Source organism: Terrapene carolina, unplaced genomic scaffold (assembly GCF_002925995.2).
Source record: "Terrapene carolina triunguis isolate 2854851 unplaced genomic scaffold, T_m_triunguis-2.0 Scaffold111, whole genome shotgun sequence".
In the NCBI taxonomy this organism is placed as follows: domain Eukaryota; kingdom Metazoa; phylum Chordata; order Testudines; family Emydidae; genus Terrapene; species Terrapene triunguis.
The window spans coordinates 610,324-623,173 of NW_020664462.1; the positions used below are offsets into that span (position 1 = coordinate 610,324).

A 12,850-nucleotide genomic window follows, 5' to 3' on the forward strand; every position below is an offset into this window, starting at 1 on the left:
CTGTAGATGGATGTGGAGAGAGAGCGAGAGCATGGCAAATGTCTCTCCCTTTTATCATGTCCTTTCTTCCCTCTTGGCTTTGCCCCTCTTATCTCCCCCCTCCCCCCCCCCACTTCAGAGTCAGGTGAGCATTACCTCATCGCAGTTCCAAACTGACCAAAGTCTCCTTTCTCAACCCTCCTCCAGACCTTGTGTCCCAATCTATTCCTGACCTCCTGCATTCAGATCAGGTGGTGGTTCTTCCACATTGCCTGAATAGCAGAAGAGGGGTCACTGAGAGCACAGGAGAAACAGGCTCCCTGTTCTCAGTTCCAGTGCCCAGCCCCATCCTGGCTTGGAACTGCTGGGAGCAACCATTACAGGGAAAGACTGGCTTTGACCCTGTAACCTTTGGCTGAAGAGCCTGCTCTGTGGGGATGGCACATGTGCAATCTGGTTAGCACTAGGAGCTGAGAGAAGTTTGAGCATGCTCATTGAGGACAGAATCTTTTGAAATTTTAGCTGCTAAAATTAAAGTTTCAACTGATCATGTGTGAACTGCGATTTTTTTTCAAAGGCATATAACTTGGCCAAATTTAGGCAGATGTTCATCAGTTTGGCAAAAGACTACCTCTACCAAATTTCAAGTCCCTACTCCAAAGCATGTGGGCGCTAGAGGTTTTCAAAGGGTTGCCAGAATTTTTTTATCATGGGTAAAATTTATTTCTTATTCAAGTAGTGTCCCTATGGGTGCTTCACTGGAGGTGCATATGCGTCCCTGTGGTGCTTATCGGAGAACTTTGGTAGCAGTCTCTGTTCGGCCCGCACATGCGCTGTCCCTGCCCTCGTGCTCTGCCACAAGGCTAACCAGTGCTGCGTGGGCAAACCCCCCTCAGTTCCTTTTCTACCGCAAAGTCCTTGACAAGAGCTGCAAAGTAGAGGGGAGGTGGGTGGGTCATGGAGCACCCATCGGGGGACACATCTCGAAGAACCATCATTACTGCACAAGGTAACTTCCTCTTTTCCCTAGCTTCATTCTCAGAAATGGCTGAACCAGTTTGACTGAAATGAAAAGCCTGAGGCAGAAACCCAGAACATAAAATATCAGCCCAGATGGTTCATTTGGCAAAGTTTTATAAGCAACTGAAAACAGGGTCTTATAATGGAAAGTGGGCAACTTTAGTAACAGGTGGCACTTACCACCCACACCTGTGATCAGCAGCAGCTCCTGAACTCTGAAACTGCCATGTTCTGCTGACGGTGTTTATAGAGAGTTTTTAATGCACGCTTGAATGTGCCCATTAATGCTAATATTATGCACTAATTATTTAACATTACAACTTTCCTTTGGGTTTGATTTACATTCAAGGCTTTTGTAAAGACAGCATTGGAGTTAGAGATGCAGTGTTAAATTATTTTGGATTTCCGTAATTGCTTTGATGTCTCAAGTCAAGATAGTTTGAGGAAGTTTTCTCCAATAGGAAAGTTCATTTACTGGAAATTCTGAGAGGCAGGGGCAGATTGTACTATCTTAAATTGAAATGTAATAAAAGTTTGATCATTTCCATGCTTATTTATGTTTGGATTAATGAATGGCTCATTTTGGGAAAAGGAAGAATAGAGTTACAGTATCCTACCGGCTATTCCCATTGCTGTGATTACATGGAGTAACAGTATGGCCAGTACAATTGATCCCAGCATTATATATGTCATTTTCTCAGTGCCAGGTCATTATGTGGAATGTCCTTTTTCTTTCTCCTTCAAATTCCCTTCTCACTTTTCCCCAAAGAGATTAATTGGATTCTCTGTGCTGGATCAGCTGAGCTGAGTTGTTTCACCGTCAGCAAACTCAGTGAGAAGCAAGAGCTGGAGTAGACAAAGAAAGAATTCTACTCAGGAGAGTGTAGCAATAGACTTCATTGTAGCTTTGAACAAAAACGTCCTTGAAATACCTTTTTGGTAGGTTAACTGCTGTGACTGGGGGAGCTAGCAAACTGAAAGGTCTCCTCAATGATTCTTACAGACTAATGAACACATTTGATTAAGATTTGGCAGCTTTTCCTAATATTCCCTGTAACTAGCAAATCTTCCCAGGCAGTGCTGTGCTCCATGTTTGAAAAGAGAGCAGCCTAGTAATTAAATGATGAACGAAGGCAAATGTACTGATGAGCGTGTTGGGTGGTTAATTAAATGAAAGAAAGAGAATGTAAAACAAAAATGCCCGTCTAATGTCCCTTGAGGCCCTGCCAACGCCCCGCTTCCCCATCCGAGTTTATAATGGAAAATAATGGAAAGGAGACACCTGCACAAATGCTGTTTTCTTGGTTGGCCCTTTGTGGTTGGAAATTGCTGCTGCACCCTATCAGCCTGGCATATATAAGAAAGTAACTAATGATTATCTACACAAATCACCTTCTAATTCATAATGTAACAGTGACATCCCCCAATGTAGCACCATCACCTTGATGATACAGTGTAGCTGTATCATTTTAAAATATCCAGGTTTTCCTAGGTGGCATGATTTTTTTTTAAAACTTCAGTGTTCTGTTAAGATTTTCTTCCCCTTAAGTTATTGTTAAATTTTTAGAACCTTAACACTATTGTCTCAGAATTTTCATTCTGATTATGCCTTGGTTGGAGTGAGATTCAACCAAGGCATAATCCAAGGAGTGGGGAGGAGGGATAGCTCAGTGGTTTGAGCATTGGCCTGCTAAACCCAGGGTTGTGAGTTCAATCCTTGAGGGGGCCACTTAGGGATCTGGGGCAAAATCAGTACTTGGTCCTGCTAGTGAAGGCAGGGGGCTGGACTCGATGACCTCTGAGGGTCCCTTCCAGTTCTAGGAGATAGGTATATCTCCATTCATTTATTAATTTACAGTGTCCAATGCTTACTTCCATGAGTATAGATTACACTGCTGTCTGCAAAAGAAAGGGAATTTCATTGCATTACTTTTGTACTCCAAAGACAGTAAGAAACTAATCAGGAATACATCTGAATAGGATTCAACTGGGTGACACAGCCTGTGCCGGAATAAACAGCTTTGCATTCTAGACATGGAATGTTCAAACATTATCATCAAACGAGGTTTGGTGTTGCTGCTGAATTAGCTGAAATGATAAGCAGCTGATATTACCTGAAGGCAATTGCTAATTGATGGAGGGTCACCTTGGGATCTGTGGTACCACAGAGGCCAATAGGAAGATAGCAATGTGTGGTTTTATGTAAGACCATTATAATTTTGTACAAATTTGAACTAATAAATAAAACTCTCTCCAGACCCAAGTTTCAAGGCAGAATAAATGCCTGTAGAGACTTAGCCTCAACCAACTAATGGACAGAAATATGCTGTTCAGATCCCAGAATTGCTGACAATGATTATTTCCTATGCTGCTGCTACAGTTATGGTTGCAAACTAAGGGAAAAACATAACAGTAGAAGTTACTTGTGTGTATGGGCCAATTTAGATTAGTTACCAAAAATAATTGGGCTCTGACTAGTAGAATGGGAGCTGGTCAATGATTCTGGCCTCAGACCTACAATAAGAAATACCCCCATCAGTTTCAGTGCTAGTTTTTCTATGGAAAGATTTTTGTGTTTAGGAAAGAAACTGCAGCTCTGTAACTTTTAATGTAGTTTCTCGGGAAAAGGAGACAGGCCGAATATAATGCAAGAAAAAAGCCCCCTGTAATTAGTACAGAGGGAAGAAAACATTTAAGCATTATGGAGCAACACCAAGTAGACAAAAGCAGGTAAGAAACTAAACATGCTTTGGGTGAGCAAAACCAGTTCTGCGAGTGTGTGTTTAAGGCTTTGCCTCTGTGAAATGTGCAAGCCAGAAAATATGAAATGTACACAGCAATTCTTGGAAGACCTTGGGAAGGGCTCTTTTCGTTGTTCAACTTACCACATATCTGTTCCAATAGATCCTTACCATGGTCATACAACATGACAAGCTGTTGCATAATGGATGTTCTTTTTTTTTTTTTTAGAAATACCTTATGTTCTTATGTTTAGAAATACAAAAATTCTGCATCTTACTCTCCAGATGACAAGGGAAACTGAGTAAACTCGTGAAGGGTTTTGTGGGCCACATGGTTCATAGAGTTCAGATACCACTGAAAGTGCAACAGTAAATCACTTCATAGTGTAGCGGACTCTGGTATTATAAAACTCTGGTGATGTGAAGCAGATGTTTCTGTACTTTTTTTTAATGTATTGCAGGGTGCAAATTGCAATTTTCTGTTATAGTTACTCCACTTTAGATCTTCAAGTGCTTTTCTATTTTGTGCCAAGTTAAAAGATTTGTGAAGAAAAATATCATTAGGTTGCTATTTAAAAGGGTTTTGCCTGGGTTTTTTGAGGGGGATTTGTCTTTCACTGGTGTTTGGACAGTGTTTTCAGATAAATTTTTTGGAAGTGGACAGGGACACATTTAATATAACTATAGCCCTACTTCTTTGTGAGAGTCAGTACATATAATTTTGATGGCTGGGATTTAATGACATCTTTTGTTGGAAGAACAGTGAAGAAAATTAGAAATTGCAGTGAAAATCCTGGCATCCCTTGACTTTGTAACCCATAAATTAAAGCTTTTTGTGCTGTGAAACATTCAATGCCAAAGCATGATAAGTCTAACAACTTCTGTACTAATACATTTCTGTACTATTTATTTTATGTCTAAACATAATTGCCACATCTCTACTTTACCTTTTTAACCTCTACTGCTATAACAGTCAAATTACTTTGGCTGCTGGGAATCTCCCGTATTCAGAGCGTAACATTTTGGATGTGGGGAACTGCCATATAGTGTGACATAAGAGGAACTAAAGTCAGAGAAAAGTACCAGCAGTATCACTAGTGTGGGTATAAAACAGGGACAGCATAAAAGCAGTTTTATATTTTGGGGTTTTATATTCTGGGCTGAAATTGGTCCAAGTAAATAAGCAACCTATATACCTAACAGTTTTTAGGTACAACTTATTAGACAATGAGTTTTCCTATAGACACTAAAGAGAGTTTTTCTACAGATGTTAATAATCAGCTGTTAGTTTCTCTAGTTAAACCATTTGGGTATTTGGGAAGTTCGTGATCTCTGGAAAGGCTCACGAAAGGCATTCCAACTCCCAAGAGCCTTTCCAGAAGCAGCCATCATATAACCTTAGCTGCTCTTTGTGCAGTATTTGTCCTTCAATGCCATTATAGTGGCATTTTTAAAATAAATGAGTGTAAATGAAGTTTAAAATATATATGGGTGTCGTCTTCTTTTGATCAGCAAAACCAGAAGAGATAAAACCGGTGGAGCTTCTGACGGGAAGTGACATCACAGCACCTCCAAACAAAGAGCTTCCTCCAAGCCCTGAGAAGAAGACCAAGGTAGGTTTGCCATTATTTCATGGCTTCTTTATACCCAGCTCTGTGGGTTTGGTTTCCCCTGCTTGCTTTACTCCTTGCTTCTTAAGCTGTGATGATACAGTTCTGTTTTCTGAGCTAGCGGCTTCTGGGAAGTATTTCATTTGGACACCAAACAACGTAATTCAATTGTAAAGTTACAAACAAATCGGCCTTCAGTAAATCTAATTGAAACGGGATTTAGCCCAACAAATTTATGCTCAATTTAAATGTAAAATAATAAATTAGGCAATGTCCATGGTGGGGAGAACAATAAATTTTCATAATGACATTTCAAGAACATTCAAATTTTGATCCACTTGATAGTTTCGTTATTATTAATTTATTTGTATTTCAGTAGCATCCAGGGGTCCCCATCAGGACCTGGGGCCCTAGTCTGCTTGGCATTGTACAAACAGATGGTCTCTACCTCAAAGAGATGGCAGCAGTCTGAACCAGAACTCTTACTGAAGTTTTGAACCCAAGCAGTAATCTCTCTATCGGTGAATGCCATGGTTTTACTCTCATTCACGATGTCACCTGACAAATCCAAAGGAATAGGCTTTAAACAACTAAGCTCCAATTTTTATTAAGAGTTGATACCTAAGGCTGAATCCAGGTCACACTGAAGACATTGGGAATTTGGCCATTGATTTAGATTAGATTAGGATTTAGATCTTGCACTGCATTATATATGTACAATTAGACAGAAATGTCCCATTCATTGAGCATAGGACTAAATGTCAGGAACGCCAAGTATTAATTGCAGCTCCACCACTGACTCTCTTCTGGGGCCTTCATTGTCTCTGGGCCAAATTCTGGTCCCACTGAATTTAATAGCAAAACTCTTACTTCAGAGGGCAAAATCCTGGTCCCGGCGTTGCTGTTCCCCATCTGTAAAGCCGGTAATACATTACTTCCTGTCAATGTTATATGCCAGCTCCCGGCCTTTCTTTTGTTATGCTCAGAAAACAGGACGTTTAATGTTTTTGTTTCCTCTAAATAGCATTTTATGTTCCTTGCTGCTTAACATTTTTGTTTACAATGCGCTGTTTTTTTTCTTTTTGTCTGTGTTTGTGTTTACATTGGATGTTGCTTTTTGAAAAATGTAAAGCCTTCAGCATCCACACCATCAGCAAAACCTGCAGCAACGAAAACCAAGCCTCTGTCCACTACAAGCCCCAAGCGGCCAGCTTCTACCACACCTGGCCAAAACAAAAAACCCACCAGCCCTACTGCAGGTCCTACTTCAGCCACTACTCCCAAACGCCCAGCCACCAGTACTACACGTCCCTCCACTTTAACTCCTAAAGACACTAAACCAAAGGTAAGAGAGAATATTTCACTTGCACATTGAAGCTCCAAGGCTTGTAGACCAAAATCCAGGTAACTGTTTTATCTGACTAGCAACAGTCGACAGGAATCAAAGGGTAGCATAGTTCTAGAGACAACAATGGAACAATAAGATTAAAGCCTGATCTTGCTATCAGATCTGCATGGACACAAGATTTTGCCTCCATGGATCTGAGCAGAATATGTTTTTGGCACTGAGGAGTAGGAAGAGCAGGAGAGCGTTGAAACTTTCCTCTGTGTTTTGGTAGTTATTATCATGAACTACTAAAAGGTGCTCAAGAAAATTCTTTATTTTTTTAAATTTAAAACAAAAGCCTGTAACCTTCTTTGTTCTGCATTATATACTTCAGAGAACTGTTGAATTAATGTGATTGAATTGGGAACTTAATGTTAATGTTCAACTCCACATTCTATAAAAAGAGCTAGACCAAATAAGTCAACAAGAAAACTGGTAAAACAGAGGGTAAATAAGACCACTGGGACGTAGGAAGGGGAAAGGTTAAGAGTACTGGATAGCTACAGTCTAACAAGGCAAAGCAGAGACTATTACAATAATAACTGGGTTTAAGCTATGGTAGGGAAAAGTCATCTTAAATATTAATAAGGGACTGGAAGAAGCTGCTGAAACAGGTTGTGGAAATCTACCATCATTGGATGTCTTCAAGACACAGACTAATCACCCATTGTAGGTAATATCAATTGTGACACAAAGCAGGGGTATAGACGAGGTGACCGAATAGAGATGCTTCCACTCATAAATAGCTCTGTGAAATCTTCTCCAATGTCTTCCCAAATAAATCCCTGGAAGAATGACCTACCAACACTCCCCTTGAGATGAGCAGCAGGAATAACCTCCCCACCCCACACATACATACCCTAATGGTGTTTGCGGATTGGGTGCAATCCTTCCAATTCAATGTCACTTTATGTAATTTCGATAGGGCCTAGATACCACGATGATGGATGCCATTAGATACGACTTATTAATTGATCTGCCCAGTAAATGCTTGCAGGTTGTAATTCCGTGGTCATTCACGTGCCAGTCAACTCTAAAGCATCATATCCTAGAGCTAAAGAAGGATATAAGCACTCAATTTAGAGAACTGGAAGCCTGTCTTCAATGTCCCCCATGCTGATTGTGACCTATAAGTGGGTTGTGCAGTGTGTATTTGGTATTTGTAGAACACCAGACTTTTAAAGGGACACTGACAAAATACAAATATTTTTTTTAAAGTTCTTGTTTGTAATTGCATCAGAGATTATTAAATTGGAGCAATTTAAAAATCTAATGGACTTTCTGCTCCTCACTCAGCTAGGAAAATAAAACCGTTTACTTCACCTCTCACTGCATCATCTCTAGATGTTTAAATTTAATCAACTACTACATCTAGGTGCTTACATTTACATCCAATTTGAAGCAAGACATTTTTGTTTATAACAACTTCATGTGTATATTCTCATGCAGTAGTACAAAAACTGCAAAGGAATGTTAAAATAAATTTCAGCTGTAAATCTTTACATTCATCAGTGTGTTTAAGGCCTTTACTATCAAACACAGATCTAACGGATTGTGTTTGAGTGTCCCCTATACAGGTGGCTACAAAAGGGCAAATATATTTGTCTTTGTCTGAACAAAGCCAATATATATTTTGATGGAAATACTGATTTTTGGGTAGGTAATCCCACTTTCACTTCCTCCTTCCATAGTTACTTTTCTAAAATTATCATTAATCTTAAATTTATAACACTTTTTAAAATTGATTTTAGGTAAGCCATAATACCGCAGAAATTCTGAGTCATTACCTAATATTGTGTAACTCCCCTGCCCCCCCTTCCCCAAATAACCACTTCTAAATTATTTCCAATTTCTGTTGATGTTGCAGTCAAATCGTCCCCCCTGTTTAGTTTTCCAGGAAGGAACAAACCACTCTCCATTTTCCTGATGGGTCAGTTGTTCATAAATTGATCGATCTATTGTGTTCCAGATAATCTGCCAAATGCCTTTTTAGCCTGGAAAGCATTTTGGCCTGTAATTAAATAGCTTCCTCTCCCAGAGGTTAGTGAGTGACATGATGCTAGGGAACTAATGACTGAAAAAAAACAGTGGAGCTCAAAATAAATACTTCGTGCAAGTCTACAAATGGACTACTCCTGTCAGCTCGGGAATCTAGTGGAGCTTCCCAGATACTGAATAATGAATTTTAGGGTGCACCAACCTCCCTGTCCTTCACTAAGTATAGCCAGCCGCAGGTTTTCATGTACTATCGGACATTTGTTTTAGAATTTTCCATGTTACAGAACTTTTCTTAGCAGTGGCTAGCTTATGTATTTAAGAATCCAAACAATTGTGCTTCAGCACTTTTGAAAAGGAATTTCAGCACTTTCCAAGTTCTCTTTCAGCTACATCTTGAGAGTACTGTTTGTAAATGGGCCATCGGTTTCAGTGCAGCCTTTTGTTACCAGGTAACAGATGCGAAGAGCCCAGACAAACGGACCTCACTTTCAAAGCCACTGTCTGCTACGACACCTCGAGCTGCTGTAAAGAGCAGCCCTGCCACGCCCAGGACAACTGCAGCGTCTCCAGTTACAACAGCCTCCGGTCTGAGAAACACTGCGACTTCCCCACCCAAAAGGCCAACATGTAAGCATTGCCCTGCTGAGCTCAGGACGAGCACCCTTTCTTTCTAAACTGTTGCTAGCTTCTGTTGAAAAATGCTAGTATTTGGATTAGTTCACAGAAATGTAGCCACCTCTTGCAGCTCATAGCACCCCTGACAGTTTGAACTGAAATTCCACGCTTGCCCTTCTCTGGCCCCAGATGTTTGTCACATTTAGGCTGCCATTAAATCAAGTGGCTAGTTCTTCAGTTGCAAATAAAACTATCACATTTTTGGCCACCAATGGTGAGGGCTGCTTGAGCTGTGATAGGTGTGAACTTGAAGTGTGATAGGTGTGTAGAGATGGTGGTAGGCAGATGCATAGACATAGGGGACAGAAAATTTAAGTTTCATAAATTCAGAGTCTGAGACCGGAAGGGGACCATTAGATGATCCATTCTGACCTCCTGAATATGTAGGCTTGGCAGAATTAGATTTTTATTTTTTTGTAACTTCAACAGATATTAACGTTTTGTTTTCAAGCATTTTTTTATTTTTGTCTATTTAAAATTTTCACAGGAAATTATGGGGTGGTCAGACAATAAGAGGGGTCATGAAATTATTTTTTGACAGTAGATGTTGAAGTTCAAAAAGTTAAAGCTTTTCATAAAAGTCTAAAACACAAATTGTCAACATCACATGTCAAAATAATCAAGTAAATACCCTTAAATCAAACTCTAAATTCGCCAGCAGCATTTTTTTTTATTTTGCCGATCTGTAAATTTCTGTTATCATCTATGGAAATATTTTTCTGTTGGTTTGTATGTGTTGGATGAAATTGACATTTATCAATATTTACTGATAAGAATCTAATACTTCCAAGCCTGTGTATATCACAGGCCATCTACATTTCACCCTGTTTACACTTTGCTCAGTGAAGGGGTAACTTGTACTTGGCTAAAGCAAGGACACCTGGTGTTGATCTGAAGATATCAAGGAATGGGAAACCCCTCACTCCTCTTTGTAACTTGTTCCAATGCTTAATCACCCTCACTGTTAAAAATATTGTGCCTTATTTCTAATTGAATTGTCTGGCTTCAGCTTCCAGCCATTGCTTCTTGTTCTGCCTTTCTTGCTAGATTAAAGAGCCCTTTAGTATCTGGTATTTTCTCCCTGTGAAAGGACTGTAATCAAGTCAATTCTCAGTCTTCTTAACATGCTAAACAGGTTGAGCTCTTTAAATCTCTCACTGTAAGGCATTTTCTCCAGCCCTCAAATGATTTTTGTGGCTGTTTTCTGCACCCTCTCCTCCAACTTTTCACCATTCAGAACTGGATGCAGTATTCCAGCGTCAGTCTCACCAGTGCCATATACAGTGGTAAAATCACCTCCCTGCCCCTACTCACCACTCCCCTGTTATACATCCAAGGATCACATTAGCTTTTTTTGCCACAGCATCACACTGGGAAAATAGTGTGTTACTTGTCTACTATGACCTTTAAATTCCTTTCAGAATCCAGAGTCCCTCAGTCTGTAGGTATGGCCTGCAATCCTTGTTCCTAGATGGGTAATTTTGCATTTGGTTGAATTAAAACACATTTTGTCTGAATGTGCCCATCTGACCAAACAATCCAGATTGCTCTGTATGACTTCCTAGTCCACATCAGTTATTACTGTGCCATTCTGTCATCTGCAAACTTTATCAGCAGTGATTTTATATTTACTTCCAGATCACTGATGAACATGTTGAATAGCACTAGGCCTGGTGCCAGACCCCATGGACCACTACTAGAAACACTCCCATTCAGTGATGATGATTCCTCATTGACAGCTAATTTCTGAGACCTCAGTTAGCCACTTCTTAATTCATTGAATTTGTGTTTTATTAATTTTGTATAGTGCCCATTTTTAATCAGAATATCAGGTGATACTATGTCAAAAGCCTTATGAAAGTCTGTCTGTTGCATCGATGCAGTTACCTTTATTAACCAAACTTGCAATCTCATCGAAGAATGAAATCCGGTTTGTTTAAGTTCTATTTTCCATTAAACCACATTGACTGGAATTTAATCATATTCCAATTCTTTAATTCTTTACCTATAGAGTCCTGTATGACCTTTTCCACTATTTTGCTTGGGATTGATGACAGGACTAACCCGCTTACAGTTACCCTGCCATCTCGCTGGCCCTTTTCAAAAATTTCCACAGCATTAACACCCTTCTGGTCTTCTAGAATTTCCATGGTACTCCAAGATTATTTAAAAATGAACATCTGCAGGCCAGTGATCTTCTTAGGCAACTCTTTGGGATTCTTGGTTGTAAGTTAACCAGTCCTGTTGATTTAAAAAATATTTATCCATAAGAGATGTTATTTAACATCCTCCTTAGTTCTAATAGGCTGGAAAGTACTTCATCATCTTCATGTGATATGAGTACATTATCCTGCTTCTTTCCAAATATAGAACAGAAATATTTATTGAACACTTCTGCCTTTTCTGCATCATTATTAACAATGTTACCATCTACATCTAGTAATGGGCCTACACCATTGCTAGTATTTATTTTGTTCCTGATATTAACAAAAACAAAAACAGAAAATTAAACAGACCACCTCCTTCTTGGCCTTAGGCCTGCCAGCCATGGAATTTCCCTGATGTCTTTAGTGTCCCTTAGTAATTTTCTGCACTTCATAACTTCTAATTTATATCGATTGCTATATATTTCTTTTGGGGTTTTTTGGCTTCTAATTGCTCACTTCAATTTGCCACAATCAGGATGGGCTGTCAGCCAAAGTTGTCCTCTATCTTGGTTGGGGAATTGTGGCTTTTTGACCATCTCATTACCTTTTCTTAAATAACTCCCAATTTTCATTTACCTTTTTCTGTCTAAATTTTTCTTCCCAATCAGTTTGGCTCATAAGTTTCGTCAACTTTTGGAAATTTGCCCTTTTGAAGCACCAAGTGCATCTATTATTGCTTGGGACTGTCTTTTATTTGCCTACATTGAATGTAATCGGGTCATGATCACTGGTCCCTTGGCAACCACCAAATTCCAATCTCTTGAATAATTCATTTTTGTCCATCATAGGAAGGTTCAAAATAGTAACCTTGTATTGGGTACAGTGCCTTGATGGGTCAGAAAATTATCTAATAAAATTATCATCGGGTTAGAGATGATGCCAAAGTTTATAGATACACAAGTTTGCCAAGGGCTGTATTTTTGCCTTTGATATTAAATGAAGACAGTTGAGAGAAGGCCCCAAACTGATTTAAAGAGAAGCAGAGAGGAGGAGTCATTAAAGGTGTCAATTGCCTTTGATATTAAATGAAGACAATTGAATGTCACTAGCAAGCAATTGCTGAGATGTGGGAAAACCATGATATAAAAATGAATAAAAGTAAAAATAAAGCGACCCTTACCCACCATCCTGAGGCCTAACCATCTTATGACATTCTCTAGCCTCCCCGAGACTTTATTCTACGGGATTGAGTCTACCTCTGAAGGACATGAGTTTTACCGTATCTTGTGAAAT

General features: G+C 39.5%; 1 protein-coding gene across 1 annotated transcript in view; it reads left to right on the plus strand.

Moving 5' to 3' along the window:
• The window catches only part of LOC115271139 (microtubule-associated protein 4-like), a 54,161-nt gene that overhangs the window by 23,220 nt on the left and 18,091 nt on the right, over window positions 1-12,850 (plus strand). Inside the window, exons 2-4 of the mRNA XM_029911617.1 lie at window positions 5,253-5,353; window positions 6,483-6,695; window positions 9,185-9,362. Of these exons, the coding sequence (XP_029767477.1) occupies window positions 5,253-5,353; window positions 6,483-6,695; window positions 9,185-9,362 (492 nt within the window). The remainder of the gene's footprint in view (window positions 1-5,252; window positions 5,354-6,482; window positions 6,696-9,184; window positions 9,363-12,850) is intronic.